The following is a 19,710-nucleotide window of genomic DNA, read 5'->3' as shown; positions in this document are numbered from 1 at the left end:
GAAGGGATGTCCCACGGAGAAGGAAGAGGACCAGGGATATCCCATGGAGAAGGAAAAGGAGGAGGAATATCCCATGGAGAAGGAAAAGGAGCAGGGATGTCCCATGAAGAAGGAGAGCAGGAATGTCCTATGGAGAAGAGGAGAAGGGATGTCCCATGGATAAGGAAGAAGAGAAGGATGGAGAAGAGGAGAAATATCCTATGGAGAAGGGGAGCAGGGATGTCCCATGCATGGAAAGAGAGCAGGGATGTCCCATGGGGAAAGAAAAGGAACAGGGATGTCCCATGGAGAAGAGAATCAGGGATGTCCCATGGGGAAGGAAGAAGAGCAGGGATGTCCCATGGAGAAGAGAATCAGGGATGTCCCACGGGGAAGGAAGAGAATCAGGGATGTCCGATGGGGAAGGAGGGAATCAGGGATGTCCCATGAATTGAAGGAGAGTGGTTTCTCCTCCAGCCCTCTGCAATGAGGGGTTTGCCTCACGTCCCCACAGCTCAGGGAGGGAGAACCTTTCACAATTCCAGCAGCAAAAATCCATCATTCCTCACCAAACCAGCCCAGCCCAACCTACAGACACCACAATTTATTCACCACCTGCACAATTTGTGAGGATGATGAGCTCCCTCTGCATCCCCCCCATCCCAGGTGGCCCCAGGCCAGGCCTTTCCTTCCCTTTAGGGATATTTTTATGGGATTTTGGATGGCTGGATCCTCTTCCTTTTTGTTTTTTGTTGCTTTCTTCATTTTCAAGCCCATCAAGGAGCAGTTCAGCCCCACTCTGGGTCATCCATCCCTCCTCCAAAGCAGACAAAAAAAAAAGCCAAACTCCTTTTAAAGCACTTTTTTTTTTTCTCTTTTTTTTTTTTTATTGATTTCATTGAAAACAGAACAAGAAAATGATCAGAGCCAAAAGGCTGCTCCTTTAAAACTGTCAAAAAACATTAACAGAAAAAAAAAATAATAATAATAAACATGATGGCATTATGAATGTTCTAGAAGAGATGAACAAAAAAAAAAAAAAACAAAAAACAAAACAAAACAAAAACTTGTTACTGCACTAATTACAGTATTTAAAGATATATGCAAAAAAAAAAAAAAAATTAAGATAATGACCTGCCCAGCCACCACACAAAAGGTGATGGCGAATTTATTCACACTACAATACTAACAATTTAAAAAAAGTTTTGTTTTTTTTTTCCTGCATTTTTTTTATACTAAAATCACTTTGTTCTTTTTTTTTTTTTTATACAATTGATAAGTTTATATTCACGTGGTGAGCAAAAAATCACACCAGAATCAGCACCGTTTTTGTTTTTTTTTTTTTTTTTTGTGGTTTCTTTTTGTCGTCGTTTTGGTTTTTTTTTTTGGTGTTTTTTTTTCTGTGGGTTTTGTCGTTTTTTGTCTTTTTTTTTTTTTTCAAGCTTTTTTTTTTTTTTTTCTTCCCCATTTTTTTTATTTTTTTTTTTTTAATGCTCGTTCCCCGATGTTTTCAATAATGATAAAAAATAAATCAGTTCATTGAAACCTCATTTAAGCGTGTGTGGCTTAAAAATCAATCCAAGGTGCCCAGCGTGGAGCAAAGGGATGAAAACAGACGAGCTGGTGGCATCTGGAATTTCCTCACCTTGACACGTCTGTCCTCCCCAGCCAGTCCAGGTCCTCTATAATATATATTTCATTCATTTATCTTTTTAAAAAAGGGAGGAGGAGAGGGGGGAAACTGTTTTTTTTTAGGAATTAGTGTCTTGTAAAATCCTCTTCAGTTTTTTTTTTCTCTGTCTAAAATCACTCGTGGGATGGGGTGAGGGGGATTCCTTCACGGAGGAACCCAACACTGAGACAGGGACAGAGCTGGTTTGAACGGAGAAAAATCCAGGAGGGAGAGAGCCAAGGATCACAGGGCTTGGAAAGATTCTGGGGTTCTTCTCATCAGTTGAGAAAAAAAAAAAAAAGCTGTTTGGAGAGAATTGAGGGTGTTTTGTAGAGCCCCCACCACAACGTCCTGCGAGATGGGGGAGGAATTATTCATCCATATAGAAAAAAAAAAAAAAAAAAACAAAAAACCAACCAACCAACCAAAAAAACCAACCAAACCAACAAAACAAAAAAAAAACCAACCAGCACGACCTGCCCCCGGGGGGCTGTGCCAAGCAAACCCAGAGCCAGCACCTCCCCTCTCTCTTCCCAGAAATTAAAAAGTCTCATCAAGTATCCAGAGTTTATTGTGGGTGAGCTGGAGGTGGGTGGGCAGAGGAGGGATCCAGGCAATGAGGGACATTCCGAGGACGGGCGGCTCTCCCTGGCTCTGGGATTGTGCACAGGGGAGGCCAGGACAGCTCGGGTGGCAAAAAAATAAGAAGAACAAAATGCAAGAGCCACCCCTGCACGCAGAGCTGTGAAACCCAGCAGCTTTCCAGGAGCAGAGAGGGGGAGAACAACATCACGGAGGCGAGATTTGCTTTCACTCCTTCCTCAAGTAACAGTCGGTGGCACAGCCCTAAGTGTCACAAACCCTTGGCTTTTCCTTGAGCGGGGTTCTTTTTTTTTCATTCTTTTTTTTTTTTTTTCTTATTTTCTTTTTTCCTTTTTTTTTTTTTTTTTTTTTAATTTTCTCTTCTGAAATTTTTTGTGTCGCTTCGCGTCGTCTTTTTTTTTTTTTTTCCTCCTCTTTCCTCTTTAAGTGGAAACTGGGACAAGGATGTGACTCTCTGGGGGTTGGAGGGGTCAGTCTCAGAAGGGGCCAGAGGCTGTGGCTGAGCTGGTGTCGGGGAGCCCGTTCTCCTCCTGCGTGTCCTGGGCCGAGGTGCTGGCCTGCCGCTGGGCCAGCGCCGAGCTCGAGTGTTTGCACTTGGGTGAACCGCACTGACAGCTGAAGAATTTGCCTTTGATGTCCCAGAATCTGTCCCCGTAGTCGAAGCTGCAAGAGAGAGAGACAGGAGGGGTCAAGGGAACGGTAGAGCCAGTGTCCTGCTTGATCCCCTAAAACTCTGACACAGCTTTAGGGGATCTCGGGATGGTTTTGGGTTGGAGGAATCCCAAAGATCATCCCATTCCATGGGTAGGGGCACCTTCCATCAGAGCTCCATCCAACCTGGCCTTGGAAGCTCCCAGGGCATCCAGGGGCAGCCACAGTTTCTCTGGGCACCCTGTGCCCACCCTCATTGTAGACTTCTCTACTCATTGTAGACCTCTTCCATTATCTAATATAAACCATCCCTGCCCTTTGTCATTGGGAAGCCACTCCCTGTGTCCTGTCCCTCCATCCCTTGTCCCCAAATCCCTCTCCAGCTCTCCTGGAGCAGTGCAAGGGGCTCTGAGCTCTCCCTGGAGCCTTCTCTTCTCCAGGTGAACACTCCCAGCTCTCCCAGCTTGGCTCCAGCTCTTGGAGCAGCTCTGGAGCCTCCTCTGGGTCTCTCCAGCAGCTCCAGGTCCTTGCTGTGCTGGGGCAGCTCTGCAGGTGGGCTCTGAGCTGAGCACAGGGGCAGAGGGGCACAATCCCCTCCCCTGCTGCCCAGGCTGGGGCTCAGGGCTATGAGTGGACACAACCAGGTTGATCCTGGCACTTTGCAAACTCCCTGAGGGGACCCTGGGGACAAACCCAGGGGTGTGGCAGGGGGATGGCAGGGAGGTGTGACAGAGGTGTGACAGGGGATGTGACAGGGGTGTGACAGGGGATGTGACAGGGGATGTGACAGGGGGTGTGACAGGGGTGGGACAGGGGTGTGGCAGGGGATGTGACAGGGGATGTGACAGGGGTGGGACAGGGGTGGGACAGGGGTGTGGCAGGGGATGTGACAGGGGATGTGACAGGGGGTGTGACAGGGGTGGGACAGGGGTGGGACAGGGGTGTGGCAGTGGGTGTGAAGGGTGTGACAGGGGTGTGACAGGGGATGTGACAGGGGATGTGACAGGGGATGTGACAGGGGATGTGACAGGGGTGTCACAGAGGTGTGACAGGGGTGTGACAGGGGTGTGACAGGGGATGTGACAGGGGTGTGACAGGGGATGTGACAGGGGATGTGACAGGGGATGTGACAGGGGTGTGACAGGGGATGTGACAGGGGTGTCACAGAGGTGTGACAGGGGTGTGACAGGGGTGTGACAGGGGATGTGACAGGGGATGTGACAGGGGTGTGACAGGGGTGTGACAGGGGATGTGACAGGGGTGTGGCCGTACCCGATCTCCTCGCCGGCCTCTATGTGGCGGGTGCTGAAGAAGGCGATGCGGGGGAATCGCAGGTCCTGGTGGGACATGAACACCCGCACCGGGATCAGGTTGGGCTCGCACAGGTGGTTGATGAAGCGGCTGATGTTGCCGTAGAAACGGGCGTCGATGCAGTAAACCTCTCCATCCTGGGGACAAACGGGGACAGGGCTCGTTAGGGGAGTGCTGAGGTCAATAAATGATCAAGGCTGCTTTGGTCTCTCTGTTCACACCCTGGAGAGCTCCAGGAACAGCCAGGGCAGGGCACTCGATGTGGGTTTGGGAGGACTGAAAACACACACACAGACTTTTGTATTCAATTTATATTCAACTGAGTTTACTGCACAACACTCTGACCCCACACACCCCAAGAGCTGCTTTTGAACACTCTGGCACCCCAGTTCTCCCAGTGCAAGCACCAGCTTGGCACAGTGGGATTGACACCTTACCAGCCCCTGGATAAGGGAACAGGTATCTGTTCTGTCCCCTAATTGAACACGACAGCTTGGAAACACAAAGCCAGAGCCTTGAGACAACACAGGGTTTTGCAGATAAGAGTGAAAGTGAGAACACAGAAATTCCCTTTCCAGAGAGCAGCAATACTTTGTTTTCCTTGAAAATAAAAGAACCCCCCTCAGGGCTTTTTTTTTTTTTTTTTTATTCCAGCAGAGAATGACTGTGCAAAGCAGAGGCCTTAATTACAGAAGCTAATTTCAGCTGCAAAGAGGCCAAAAGCAAAAAGATCCATTAGTGGTGCTCCAAGTCCCTTTTGGACAAGCACCTCGGATCGTTAATGGATGAGCTGTAGGTGCAGGAAAACATCCCCACAACTGGGGGAGGCATCACCCCGAGGGGCCTTGAGCACACACAGTGTCACCAGCTCTGATTTCATCCATCAGGGATGTCACTCCATCAGTTTTATCCACAGAAACGCTGTGGTGGGGCAGGATGAGAGCACCCAACACCCAGAGCAGGACTGTGAGCACCTCACAGGGGGCTGGGAGAGAGCTCAGGGGACGGGGACTAGAGAAACAACAACCCAGACAACAGAAATGACAACCCAAGCACTCTCACCACACCACACGTCCATTCAAGCCATTCCTTCAAGCCCCAGCAGGACCTTGGATTTGGGATTCACACCCTTGGCACAGCCCCATCACTCTGAAGGACACAAGACCCTCTGGCTCTGCCCTGCCCACCCTCATGGGCAGCTCTAACCACCCCCCAGTGATTTGGTGCCTGGTTTTCTCCACCTTGGTCTCCTTTCCTGCTTCCCTGAAGGATTCTCAGGAGCCAGAACAGAGATTCTCCCTCGGAGCTGCCAATCAGGGCAGGGCCCAGGTCATAAACCAGGCTAAAATCCTTGCCAACTTCTTAATTCCAGTCTGACCCCCCACCCTGTTTTTCACACCAGACTCATTATTTATCTTTTCTCAGCTCTTGAAACGTGTGTTGCTTAAAAAAAAAAAAAAAAAAAGGACAAAAAAAAATAAAGCAAAGCTTCTTTGTCACAAGCTGATGACAGAAACAAGGCACAGAGTGTTTTACAGCCTTCCTTGGAAGCCACCCCACTCCTGTGAGTCCCCAGCTCACCTTTTCTCACTTCTCCTTTTCCCTGGGGGAGTCTGAAGTCGTGGTCTTGCTTAAAACTTTTAGATTGTACTTGGCAAAGCAAAATCTCTGCCCTGAGAGCCCTCAGAGAGCAGCGCAGGGAAACAAACAGCACAACAAGCCCTCGCCAGGGTGTTTGATGGTGATTTTATGAGCAAACAGGGTTTGTTGGGTTTTTTTTTTTAATCTTTGAGCTGATCATCACTTTATGAAGAACTCACAGAGCTGGCAATCTCACAGGTGCCAGGCTGGGAATACCAAAACCTGGACAAGTGACCTCAGGATGCTCCAAGGGGTTTGACAGAAGAGCATCTTCCTCAAAACTGGTGTGAGCAGCACACGTTGGCTCTGCTGCCCTTTGGACCAGCCCTAACTCTTCACTTCAACCACATCTCCACTACAGCACAGCAAACTGTGCTCTCTGCAGGATTTTGCTGCACATCAAGGTGGAGATAAACATTCTCTGGGTTCTTTGGAGGGGTCAGGTTTGTCTGGCTGGGCACCTGCAGGGTTCACTCCTCAGCATTTTCCTTTATTCCTTGGGTTTGTGTGTTTATCAGATGCACAAACAGTGGCCAGAGAGAGGTTTGTTTTGTTTTTTTTCCTTTTAGTTAGTTTTAGCTAGCTGAGGCAAAGAAGTTTCATGGATTTTTTTTTTTTTTTTTTCCTTTTTCTTGGGACTGTTTAAATCTGCTCTGGACTGAAAAAACCCAGAGGAGCACCAGGAGCTGCACCTGTGGCCCAGCAGGGTCTGGACTCAGCATTTTCCAGCACTGAAGGGACTGATAAAAGACTGAGAGAGCTGAGCTAACTCCCAGCAAGGACTTCTCTCAGTTTTGCCATCTCTCTTCAGACCAGTGAGAGGTTTTATTGTTTCATATTATTCATTCCTTATTCTTGTGGGCACTTTGTTTGTTAAATAAATAGATTTTTTCCACTTTTCTCTGAGGAAGTTCTTTTCCCGGACCGGCTGGAGGGGTGAGGGGCTGTTTGGGTTTTCTCTCCAGAGGAACCCCAGTGGGAGGTTGAGGTTTCCTCCCAATTTTGCCCTAAAGCAGGACAATACATACCTTGTTGTCCAGGTCGAAGAGGTAGGAGTCCTCCTCACGGACATCGGCCTCGGAGTCGGAGATCAGCTCCCCCACGTACCTGTGGGCACAGGGCAGGCAGGGATGGGGTCACCACAGGTTTAAATTCCTCTTTTTTGGGGGAGAAAAACACAGGGATGCAGCCCAGCCCACAGTGCTGGCCAGCTCCAAGCCACCAAACACAGCTCTGCTAACTTCCAGCTGGGAAAACCTGGCTCCAAACTCCACCTCTTCAGAGCAACACTTAAATAATATTAAATATTACAGTAATGATATTAAAACCGCTTCGATATTAAAACCGCTTCGATATTAAAACCGCTTCAATATTAAAACCACTTCAATATTAAAACCACTTCAATATTAAAAATCAATTAATTTATTTTTTTTCCTGAGGACTGTGTTTCCTTTTGCAAATCTCTCTGCTGGCCAAGATCAACAGATGAATCCAAGTCTCCTGAAGTTCCTGGTCAGACTCAGGTTTGTGTCACAGCCACTGCAGTGTTTGTGCTGTTCACACCCCAAAACAAAACACTTGTGTCTGCCCCTCATGTGTTTTCCAGGATATTTTGAGCAATTATAGGCTACACAACCTCAAAAGTTTTGGTTTAAAAGCCTTAGGTCTAACCTAACCAGCAGGATCCATGGGGTTTAAGGTCTCTCCCAGCCCACACCAATCTGTGTTTGTGTGATTTTGGTGTGTGTGTGTTCCCAGCCTGCAATGAAACACGGATTATTCTGAGCAAAGGATTCACCACATGAATAAATATTCTTTGCAGCATCAACAGAACTTCCATGGCCAGCAGCCACTCTTCTCTCAGCAATTCCTGCAGCCCTCAGGCATATTCCAAGTGTTAAACAACTGCCTCCAATCCCCCTGGGGCTCAAGGCAGCATTTAACTCCCAGGCTGGGGAGGAGCAGAGCCAGGAAATGTGAACCTGGAGAGGATCCCTGTGATCTGTGACCGGGGATTTTTGGCTGTATTTCCCAACTGGGAGCCTCCTGTTTGCCCTCACTGCTCCACTGCTGGAAATCACCACTCCTTGGAGGCCTAAAGCATAAAACGGTGGCCAGAGAGGGAGAGAAATCGCTGTGGAAAGGCCCAGCAGGCAGCAGCAGCTGAGAACAGCTGAATAATTCTGCCCAGAGAGGCCCCGTGCCCAGGGCCAGCCACTGCAGGTTCATAATTCCATGAAATAAAATACCACAATGACAATAAAAATCGTTGGTTTAATGCTCCTTTAAAGCCTATTCCTATAACTCATTTCCTCTCCCAGGCTGTTCACAGATACAAACAGCTCCCTGATTTTCCAGGCCCAGAGTTGGGGAAGGATGTGCAAGGGGTGCATGTTCCTTCCAAAACCCACCAGGATCCCCTTTTATTTAAGAACTCCTGTGCTCAAGGCAGTGTTGTTTTTCTCCCCAGCAGGATGTTCAGCACAGTGATGGCAAATAACTCCATCCCAGGGCTTCACTCCTCACTGCCCCAACAGCCTGGACTTGAGTGAGGCTGGAACAGATGATCTTGGAGGTTTTTCCACCCTTAATTCTGTGGTCAGAGGGGACTCCAGGCTAAAACCAAGAGCAGTGAGCAGTCCCTGGCACAGGCACAAGTGTTTTCCACACTGAAGGTGTGGCTGAAACACCTGGCTTGGTGCAGCTGGTACCTTCCTAAAGCACCACTGGAACAGAAAACAAATATTCAAAAATCATAAGTGGATGCAAAAGGAACACAGCAGATCCTCCTCTGGTTCCTGCATCCCACTAATTCCCAGCCTCTCCACCAACAGCAGCTGTGCTGTTTGCAGAAGGAGCAGCTCCACCACCTACCAACCTGGCATGAAGAGAACAGACTCAACCCAACCCAACCCACAGCAGCAGCAGCAGCACAGGGTGAGCAACAGCAGCTTCTGAACTTCACCAAAATCCAGTGCCAGGGGGAAACCTGCCCAGGAGCACAGCCCTGAGGAGCTGCAGAGCCTGAGCCCTGTGGGACAGGAGGGTGACACTGCCACCAAGGGGGACACCTCTCCTCATCAAGCTGCTGCTTCCAGGGCTGTGCTGAAGGGACAGGAGGCAGTTACAGAGTCACAGAATCATCAGGGTTGGGAGAGACCTCCAGGAGCATTGAGTCCAGTCATGAACCCAGCACCACCACGATCACCCCAAGCCACGTCCCCAGAGGCCACATCCAGATGCCTTTTGATCACTTGAAGAGGTAGTGACTCACTCCAGTGCCTCAGCAAAAAGCCATTTCCAGATCTCTGATCTGAAGCTCCCCTGGTGCCACCTGAGGCCATTTTCCCTTGTCCTGTCCCTGTTCCCTGGAGCAGAGCCCGACCCCCCCGGCTGTCCCCTCCTGGCAGGGACTTGTGCAGAGCCACAAGGTCCCCCCTGAGCCTCCTTTTCCCCAGGCTCAGCCCCTTCCCAGCTCCCTCAGCCTCTCCTGGGGCTCCAGACCCTTCCCCAGCTCCCTCAGCCTCTCCTGGGGCTCCAGACCCTTCCCCAGCTCCCTCAGCCTCTCCTGGGGCTCCAGACCCTTCCCCAGCTCCCTCAGCCCCTCCTGGGGCTCCAGCCCCTTCCCCAGCTCCCTCAGCCTCTCCTGCTGCCTGTGAGGATTTACAGGATAAAAGCCACACCAATACCATCATCCTTCCAAAGCAGAGGAACAACCACTGGACAAAGCAACTGCCCACCCAGGGCTCTAATCCAGATGTTTAACACAAAATGCTCTTCCAGAGGAGCTGATCCTTGGATTTGCTGTGTCCTGGCAGCCCTGGGGTTGCTTTCCAGAGAGGAGGAAAAGAAGGAATCAGGTCTATGGGATGCTCATAGGAAGGACCCATGGAGCTGAGGACTTGGATTTGGTGAGTGAGAAAATGTGTGACAGAGGAGGAATGTGCATAGGCACGACATTGGATTTGGGCAGGGCTGGGGTTTCTGGGCTGGTGAAAGCTGCACCACTTACTCGCACACAAAGGTCCCCAGAGGAATGTCCTGCATCGTCCTCACCCCCCAGCCCATCTTCTGTGTCCGGTAAAGCTGCAACCGAGTCCTGGGAAAGAGGGAGAGAGGAAGTGAGACCACACTGATGGCTGCACTCCACGGAAAGAACCGATTTCCACGGAGAGATGAGCAAAAAGGCAGCACCTTCCATCATCACACACACTCCCAGAGGATTTTAATATTCACCCTGCAGGGAGGCTCCACTCCCAGAGCTCCCAGCTGTGGGCAGATGCTGCATGGAAAATGGAAACTGCCCAGGGACAAGGGACAGGTGCCAGTCAGCCCTGCTGCCTGCCCAGGGGCACACCAAGGGGGACAGGGCTGGATGTTCTGGGTGATGATGATTTATCAAAAAACCACCAGCAGCATTTCCCTCCCCTGCACACAGCCCTGGGGGAAGCAGGGAAGGTGGAAGGGGATTTACAGCAGTGGAGCTGAGGGGGAAGGCAAGGAGCTCCCAGGGACTAAAGAACACCCTGAGCTAAATGCTCTGACCCCTCTGCCCTCTGCCAAAGCCAGGGCATTCAGCAATCCCATCACATCCAGCTGCCTGGCTGAAAGACAAGAAAGAAAAGCTGCAACTTGAGACTTCTTGGTGTAATAGCTGCTCTGTGGAATTTTACTGATGAGGTTTATAGGCAGAGAAACAATCCTGTAAGTCATTCTGCCTCGTGCTCAGCCAGAACCTGAGTTAAGTGCAGGATGAACAGTCTCCAGGGCTAGGAAAAGCTTGCTCTATCCCTGAGGGAACCAAAACCCACTCTCAGCAAGGCTGTTATCGGAATTAAGTGAAATCTGATGCTCACCTTAACTTCACCCTGTTGCTTTTCCCAGTACTTCTCTTCCCCCGCCCACTCCCTTCCTGCACTGTCAGCTCAAACCAAAGGATGGGAATTTTATCCTGTTTGCCCACAGCTCCACCAGGGCAAACCACAACCTCAGGGGAGGGATTGCTCTCAGAGCAGCGGGGTCTAACACTGGCTTTGGGGCTTGGGGAAGCTGCCCCAGGTTTTGGCTTGTCCATCAGGGCAGAGCAGAGCCCAGCTCAGATCTGACACTGGCAGCAGCAGGGCTGTGGCTCTGAGCTGAGGCTGCCAGCTGAGCTGGGCCAGGCTGCCAGCTGGATACGTGTGCTCTGCCAGGCAGAGTTAATTTGGGGCCAATCTGATAAAGGAAGCACTGCAAACAGAGCAGCAGCACCCCTGTGGCAGCTGCAGCCCCAAGGCAGGAGCCTTCCCCTCTGCCTCCCCAGGGACCATGAGCTCTGCCCAGCACCTGATTCTCCTGCCCAGCAGAGCTGCTCCTGCTTGGGTTTCCAACCCTGCCCATCTTTCAGAAAAAACACTTCAGCAAGGTAAAAAAATGCAAAAGCAACAGCTCTAGATGTACAGCTCCTAAAGAAACACCCACGGAGGCACCAGAGCTTGGCAGGGAAAACCAGAGAAAGGTAAAGTTCTGAGGAAACACATCGAGTTTCTTCCTTGCTTATTTTTACCACTGCAAAATGTCATTTAAACTAACAAAGCTTGCACGAAGAGTGTTGTCAGCAGTACAAAGAAATTCTAAAAAGCCTTTTTTTTTTTTTTTTTTTTTCAGTGGGATCCCTTTAAACTCAGTTTAGTGGTAAACTCCACCATAGCAGAGGTCCAAACCAAAATATTGTCATTTTTAGCCAGGCACCAAAATCCCAACATTCTAACCTGGAGCAGCGAGGCCAACAGGCCTTCAGGTACCCAATTCAGGGGAATCAGGCCAAGAACTTGGAATTTTAAGCAGCCAAGTCTGGGCATGCTGGCCTGTATTTCTAATTTAGACTGTTGGCTCACAAGATCTTTGGAATTCAGACTCTGCAGCCCTGTTGCTGCCATGTCCTTCTCATCTCTCCCCCTGAGACACCACACTGGGGCTGTGCATGCAAATCCACAAGCCTTTTGGTATGTTTTATGGTCAGCTGATGAAAGAACCCTGCAGCTCCCACCTGATGGTGCCACGGGCAGGGTGCAGACATTAACTGAGATGTTAATTGAGCTCATCAACCCACTGCTGCTTCATTCCCACCGGCAGCGCGCAGGAACCCGCTTCCATCCCACCAGCTGCAGCTTCTCTGCTGGCTTTTGTGGGATTAGGAGTGAGCTGAGAGCCAGAAAATTCATGGGTTTGGGGTTGGTCCTGCCCAGATGAGCTGTTGTTTGCCCCTCCTGCTCACCTGAGGCCGTTCTGCACCACCCTGTTCCTGCAGGTTCTCCAGCACGAGCACGCGTGGTTGCACTCGAAGATCAGGGGGGGCTCAGCCATGTTGAACTCAGGCAGGAGTCGGCCATCCTGAAGGACAGAGACACCCCAGACTGGGTTATTTGTCTCCCAAAACCATAGGCAGAAACTCCCCTCAGGGTAAAAACAAGCCGGAGAAACCCCACAGTGGAGTTGTGCCCCAAACTCAGTGTCAGAGCTCAGGTTTGCAGTGGTTCTGCTCCACCCTGACAGCAGCACAGGCACCACTGTCACCCACAGCTGACAAACAGCCAGAGGATTTAGATTTTTTGCTGTCTGCCATCACCCTACACAGCATTTTAAAAAATACCTCCCAGCACTGAGCAGAAAACTGGTGTGCATCATCATCACTATTGCCATTTGCTGTGCTGGAGGGAGAAGTGGATGCTTAGTCTGCCTCTGGAATAAAGCCTGAACTTGCAGACTCCAAGGCCAGCAAACCCAAGCTCTGTGAACCACACTGCCTTCCCAAAGAACACTCCCAAAAAAAAGCTACAATTCAATTATTTACTGACATACAGGATATTAAGGAAGCGATGGATGCAATTTATCATATTTAACAAATTTGGCTTTTAAGGCTTGAGAGGTGTAATCACCTGTTAATGTGTAAATAAAAGGGCTACAAAGCCAAGAAAGATGCCAACACTCCCCCTGGGAGAAACCTGCAGAGCTTCACAGAACTTCTGATCTTTATAGCACCTGCCCAAAGATGAATCTCAAAAACCTCCCTGGAGGGTTGAGGCATTTACCCAAAACAAACCTGACTTCTGGCAATGTGGCAGTGAAAACATCATTACTCTGCCTTCATCCAGAAGAATCACAATAAATAAAAGCAGATTAAAAAAAAATCCTCTTTCTACTCCCCCCTCCCTTTGTTTACATCTTACTTTTCCACGTTGCTCTGAAATGGAAGCTGATTTCACACATGGATTATTAAGTGCTCCCTGTCATATGGGTGTAATTAATGGCTCAGTTGGCACGAGAGGAGCACAAACAACACAAGGAAAGCTGCCCTGAGCACACAGTTTGGATTATCACACGTCTCAGAGCCGAGACTGTAACTTCATTTTAAGTCAAGAAGAAAGGAGTTGGAATTCCAGAAGCAGGGAATGGTTTGGGTTGGAAGGGAATTTAAAGCTCAGCTCATCCCAGCCCCTCCCATGGGCATCTCCCACTACACCAGGGCTGCTCCAAGCCCTGTCCAGCCTGGCTTTGAGCTGTGCAAGGAACTGCACGAGGCAAAATTCCCCTCCCAAGCCCTGGTGTGGGCCAGGAGGGGGCTGAGTGTCCTCACCTTGTCGTACCAGCAGCGCATGCTGAGCTGGCCACACATGCAGTTACTGGAGGAGCAATCGTCTATACAGACACAATACTGCAAGAGAACAAAGGGTTAATTCCACACCACTCACACAACTGACACTGCAACTGGTGACTGAGAAAAATCTCCTCCTCTTGCTGCAGCTCCTTGGCCAGAAGGATCACCAGCCTCACCATTCAGTGGTAGTTTTTACTCCATTGTTCATTTCTGTGTGCAGTGAGCACCAAAGGACTCTGCCTTGCAAGGAAGGATCTCATTCTGAGCTAGCCTCACTGCTCAGGAGAGAATATTCCCCTGTTTTTAACCCTTCCACATGCCCTGTGAGCTGCTCTCCACACCTGAGGACAGGGAAAGCTCCAAGGAGGGACCAGAGCTGGGAGATGATGCAGCTGTGCTGTCTCAGTCTTTCCCCAAGGCAGTACAGCCCCACCACCAGATGCTGCACAACAGGGACTGGCTCTGGGAAAGTCACTTCAGCCACCTCAAAGCTGTGCCCAGCGAGGCCTCACCCTCACCCTGAACTTCCCCATCTCTGCTTTCCCCTCCCAGCCCTTCCAGGACTGCAGGATCACAGCCAAGGCCTCAGCCTGGGTGCTGCAGCCCATGGGAAGGTGTCCCAGCAAATCCCTGATTCTCCAGCCTCCAGAAGAGAGGACAAGGATAAATGGGAGCCACATCAGCCAGCACCAGATGGCCATTGCTACAGCTGAACACAGAGCTCAACACTGAAGAAAAAATCAAAATCCCATTTCCTACAACAAGAGCTGGAGGTGAGGCACTCAACCTCAGCTGGAATTTGATGGCAATATCAGGACTCAACATTCCCACGTGGAATGCCAAATGTGTTCTGAGGAGCACAGCACATCCCAGAAGAGGAATAAAACACCATCCCTCACCTGTAAATGGGTGATGTTCCTGTCAATGTCCATCGGGGAGGTGACACAGTTCTGTGACACGTATTTGTAATTGCTGGGACAGGGCTCACTGTCCACGGAGTTGACACAGGGGATGGGGATCCTCTCGTAGCCCCGGGCAATGTCCCTGCCAGTGGAGAGAGAGCTGTCACACAAGGAAAGTCCCCCCCAGACAAGGGGCCATTCAAATGCCATCCTGGAGCAGAACCACTGAGCACTCAAAGCCATTCAGACCAGAACAGAGCTCGTGTTTTCCCACCCTGCCTTACAGATGGTTCTTTGTGCTCGTGAATATTTCCATTTGGAGGATGAATTTGCAAACCATGGGCTGAATCAGCACGGGCTTAGCTCTTGCTAAGCTTACACTGACCTTCACACCAGCTTAAGAAGCTACACAATTCTTTCTTAAACCAGCCCCCCCCAGCCTTCCCTGTGCAAAGGGCTCAATTTCATGACCCACAAGCAAAGCCAGCCCTATTCTCACCTGCTCACCACCTTCTCTATCTGAGCAGGCTTCTCCGAAGACGATTCTTTGAGAGTCTTGTTCATCTGTAGAGCCACCCAGACCTGAGAGTTAAGGCTGGAGCACTGGAGTGGAGTCTCACCCTCCTTGTTCTTTAAAGTGACATCCGAGCCACGGGAAAGAAAGAGACTGCAAAACAGCAAGGAAGGATAAGGATTCCCCAGGAGAAAGCAGGCAAGGGGAAAACAAGCTGAATCACATCCTCCAGCCAGCCCTTAAGGGACGAGGAAGAATCTGTAGTAGTGAATAATCACCTGAGTTTTCTTTATTAAGCATGGTTCAGTGAATCCTTCTGACAGAAGCCACAGACTGGAGCTCTGGGCACCCATGAGAGCTCTGGGCAAACCTTGCCTTGCTTCAGGTACCTTGCTGGTACCAGCCTAACTTCAGACAGGCTTGAAACTCTCTCTGGCAGGGAAAGATAGGGGGTGGGAAGAGTAGGCTGGAAATGGAAGAGCCCCACAGGAAACTGCTGCTGGACTTGGCCCTTGTTTATACTCACCAGCTTTTGGTGAGAACATTGATGGCTTTATTCAGAGCAGGGATGAAGCAAAGGAAAAGCCCTGTCACCATGCTAGTTGTGAGGGGAAAAAAAGCTTTAATCAAGGAATCCTGACACCTTCCTGCTGGGAAGCCCAGGCTGAGCACAACCCCTCAAAATCCACATTTTCTGACCGGCTCTGGCAGCAGCTCACACCCTCCACACCCCTGGGATAAAAACAAGCCCTCCATCCCTCAATGCTGGGCTGTGTGTGAAGGCCAGAGGCATTTCAGAGGCTCTGCTGAGCCTGGCAGGAGCAGGCAGGGAGGCAGGGGGAGCAGGGCACTTACACCACGCACTCGTAGCGGTTCTCTCGGGCCGCGATGTGCAGCGGCGAGTCCCCGTGGATGTTCACGGCGTGCAGGTCGCACTTGGCTGCCAGCAGGATCTCAGCTATGTCAACACAGCCAGAAAAAGCAGCCCAGTGCAAGCAGATGTTTTCCTCCTGGAGGGAAAGGGGACAGAGAAGAGATTGTTTAAATCCCCCGTGGGCTCTGGGATTTCAGCTGTGCACCTGCAGCGTTCGGGACGTGGCGACCATCCCCACCCTGCTCAGTGTGGCTGGGAATGCCCAGGGTGAAACCTCAGAGCAGCCAAACAGGGAGTTCTCACTCCATCCACCTCTGCACACCAAGGCAACCCATCACCTTCCCTACACACACACACACGCAGACAGCTCGTCTGTCTCCAAGCCACAAACCAATCTGCATCAATCCAGGGAAAGAGGTGACAGACGTGAACAAACATGCTGGAAAAGGCTGGAAAGCTGAGTTTTCCCCTGCCCCAACAGCAAGGAAAGCTACTGTGCCTTCCCAGGGCTGCAAAATTAAAGAGAAAAAGAGCACAGCATGAAATTAAGGAGGAAAAGAGCACAGAGGGTATGTGAAGGTGCCAAAAAGAGAACCAGGAGCCATGGGGTAAGCAATCAATCTGACTCCAGGCATCTCTTAAATACTGTATGTACTCATCTCTCACTAGCAGCACTGGAAATAGCTGAACACTCATCTTTCTGATGGAGATATTTTAAGGGCTGATCCTGTTTTCTGTTACACTGCAATTTGCAGCACACGTCGATCCCCTCCCCATGACAGGCTCTGAAGACGTCGATGACAACAGTGAAATGATAGTAATGATCACCCAGCTATTCTCTTTTTTTTCTTCTTTTTTAAAGTGAAAACAAAACTGCTGCTGGAGTGTTTGAGCTGTTATCACACAACTTAAGGTCCTGGGAGTTATTGCCACACATCAGGGAGGGGAGAATACTTTTCTACCCAGCTCCTGCTTCCCTTTACAGTGTCATCTAGAAAAATCCCAGACAGAAAACATCCATCCTGTGGGTTGCACCCACATGCTGCAGCTCAGACAGGTCACTGACACCTGGACTGGTGCTCTGCCTTGCATTGCTCCTGCATAAAAAGCAGCATCATCACAATCAAAAGCATTTTCTCCCAGAGCAGGATGTGACATTTGTCCTTAAGCACATCCACGAGGACACCCCAGCTGCAGGTCCAGGAGAGATGTGTGACACACACAGCTGTTCAGAGCACAGCTTTCTTTCAAGTAAATTGTTGACTGAGTTGATTTGATGTTCATCATTAATGTGTGATCTCGAAGCTGTGACAGATCAAAAAGTCTGTTTTGTTCAGAGTCAGCGAGCAGATGGACCAGCCCAAAAATCCCCCTCTCACCTTGACTCTTGCTTTAAGGAACAAGATTGGATCCAGACCTACCTGGGAACTCTCTAAGTGTGCTGCTTTTGGCTGGGGTAGAGTTAATATTTCTCCCAGAATGGTTTGTTTGGAGTGATGGTTTTTGTCTTCCCAGGTCACTGTTCCATGGGTGAGGCCCTGCTCTCCTGCAGGTGCTGAACACCTGCCCTGAATGAATTCCCTGGTTTGTTCTGCTTGTGTTTGTGCCTTTGGCCTTCCCTATTAAACTGTATCTCAACCCATGAGTCTTTTTTTATCTTTTACCTTCCTAATTCTCTCCCCATTTGTGGGGGAGTGAGCAAAGGGCTGTGGTTAAACCACACAATCACAGGAACACAGAGGGCTTTGGTTTGGTTTGGTTTGGTTTGGTTTGGTTTGGTTTGGTTTGGTTTGGTTTGCTTTGCTTTGCTTTGCTTTGCTTTGCTTTGCTTTGCTTTGCTTTGCTTTGCTTTGCTTTGCTTTGGAAAAGACCTCAAAGCTCATCCAGTGCCACCCCCTGCCATGGACAAGGACACCTTCCACTATTCCCAGGCTGCTCCAAACCTTGTCCAACCTGGCCCTGGACACTTCCAGGAATGGAGAGAGACACCACACTTCAATATCCTTAGAGACTCCAAGAAAAAAAAAAAAGGAGAAACAACGTATCAGGAAAAAAAGAGTAGCAGTGCTGATACAATGACTCCCCTGAAGGAGGCTGGGGAAAAAAAACAGACAGTATCTCCTTTGTATCTTTTCTATTTCCTTGGAAATCCCTGGGAAAGCAGCTGGCACAGCCCCAGGGGCAGAGCTGGGCTCCCACAGAGCTCCCAGGGACTCAGGCACTGAGTGCATTCCCAGAATGGGATCCCAGCTCCAGCCTGGCCATGCTCTGCACACATCAGAGCTTGGTGCCGGTGATGGCAGGAACAGCCAGGCTTTGAGAGCTGCTGGGAGAGTGCCCAGGCCATGCAGAAACACAAATAAAGGTCAAAAGGCACACAGGGTGCCCCTAACCCACACCCAGAGTCACTGGCCTGGGACACACATGGAGCTGCTAAATCTGGACTAAAGGAGACCTGCCTGGTGCAGGGTCCAGTGGCAGCACAGAGGGCAGAGGGATGGGAACAGCGAGGCTCAGAGCTGAGATCAGCCTGAGAATCCCACACATCATCCTCACAGGCTGTGACAGAGCAGCTGGAGGGAAAGAACACCCCACAAACCACCAAACCTCTTCCCAGAATGCAGGAAAACTCTCACCAGACACTCCTCACTCACACTGTGGGCAAAGGACTGAGCCCAAAATCTGTCCCGTGGGGCAGTGTGTGGGGTTTAAACAGAAACTGTGATTCCTGCAGGAGATGCCAGAGCAGCCTTACGTTGTCACGGATGTTGATGTCCGAGCCCTTGGCCAGCAGCAGCTTCACCAGCTCGATGTGCTTGTACTCCGTGGCCCAGATCATGGGTGTCCAGCCACCATCGTCCTGTGGGGACAGCGAGGGGTGACACAGGGGACAGACACAGCTCCCCACACACCCTGGGTGTCCCCTCATCCCCCTCCTGTCTGCACTGCTGCAGGTCCCTGGGGTGCTGCAGAGCCCAGCGTGGCTGGGAGCAGCACACCTGGAGTTTATTCCAGCTCAGCAGGCTGGCACTGCATCTCCAGCCTGGTCTGCATCTCCAGACTGTCCAAAAGGCACTCTCAGGGTGGATAAAAGATCTTAAAGAAACTCCCTGAGAAGCCTGGGAGATCTCTGCCCTTGCCCCAGGTGCAGCTCTGCCTCTAAACCCCACAGCAATGAACAAACCCCACAGCAATGGACAAACCCCACAGCAATGGGCAAACCCCACAGCAATGGACAAACCCCACAGCAATGGGCAAACCCCACAGCAATGGGCAAACCCCACAGCAATGGACAAACCCCACAGCAATGGACAAACCCCACAGCAATGGGCAAACCCCACAGCAATGGGCAAACCCCACAGCAATGGGCAAACCCCACAGTGACAAGTGCCAGGCTCAACCCATCCCACACCATTGTCCATGATCCCCCCCATAAGGAAAAGCACAGGGACACCCTGTAACAACAGCAATTCAAGGAGAAACTGCAAATCAAGGGAACTTTCCCTGAGGTCAGTGAGGGATGGGTTGCCCTGGCAGATGGAATTGTCACTGTGATGAGCTGGAAGTGTCCCCCAGCAGCAGGACTGTCCCTGGGTGAGCTCTGGGCAGACAGCAGAGTGCTGAGGGAGCCCCTGAGCTGGGCAAAGCAGCTCCTGGCCCAGGGAAAGCCTCACCTGGCAGTTGACATCCATCTTCCCGTTGGAGAGCAGGTACTGCACCACGTCATAGTGGCCCTTCTTGGCTGCCAAGTGCAGACACGTGGAGCCCTCGGCATCCTGCACACACAAGCACACAACAAACCCTCAGGGGTGCTCGGAAACAGCAGAGAAGTTCCCAGATGGAGCAGAGAACTCCCCAAAGTCTCCAGCCTCACTGCCAGGAGGGCAGAGAGCAGGAGCAAGGGATAGAATTAAGCAGAGTTTGGGA

The 19,710-nt window shown here is 50.5% G+C and overlaps 1 protein-coding gene across 16 annotated transcripts in view; it reads right to left on the bottom strand.

Annotated features, from left to right (window-relative positions):
• Nucleotides 1-1,305: 1,305 nt before the first annotated feature.
• EHMT1 (euchromatic histone lysine methyltransferase 1) overlaps nt 1,306-19,710 on the bottom strand; it is a 116,013-nt gene continuing 97,608 nt past the window's right edge. For all 16 annotated transcript variants that reach the window (XM_083875777.1, XM_083875780.1, XM_083875770.1 and 13 more), the window contains 11 exons: nt 19,458-19,559; nt 18,539-18,643; nt 15,765-15,919; nt 14,895-15,062; nt 14,393-14,537; nt 13,473-13,550; nt 12,114-12,229; nt 9,870-9,956; nt 6,886-6,964; nt 4,178-4,353; nt 1,306-2,917 (listed from right to left, as the gene is read on the bottom strand). In XM_083875777.1, coding sequence (XP_083731903.1) covers nt 2,731-2,917; nt 4,178-4,353; nt 6,886-6,964; nt 9,870-9,956; nt 12,114-12,229; nt 13,473-13,550; nt 14,393-14,537; nt 14,895-15,062; nt 15,765-15,919; nt 18,539-18,643; nt 19,458-19,559 — 1,398 coding nt within the window. In that variant the 3' untranslated portion in view covers nt 1,306-2,730. The remainder of the gene's footprint in view (nt 2,918-4,177; nt 4,354-6,885; nt 6,965-9,869; nt 9,957-12,113; nt 12,230-13,472; nt 13,551-14,392; nt 14,538-14,894; nt 15,063-15,764; nt 15,920-18,538; nt 18,644-19,457; nt 19,560-19,710) is intronic.

Source organism: Zosterops lateralis, assembly GCF_965231275.1.
Source record: "Zosterops lateralis genome assembly, chromosome: 20".
Lineage (NCBI taxonomy): Eukaryota > Metazoa > Chordata > Aves > Passeriformes > Zosteropidae > Zosterops > Zosterops lateralis.
Note: the sequence above shows the minus strand (reverse complement) of the source record. Positions and strands in the feature narration are given on the sequence as shown.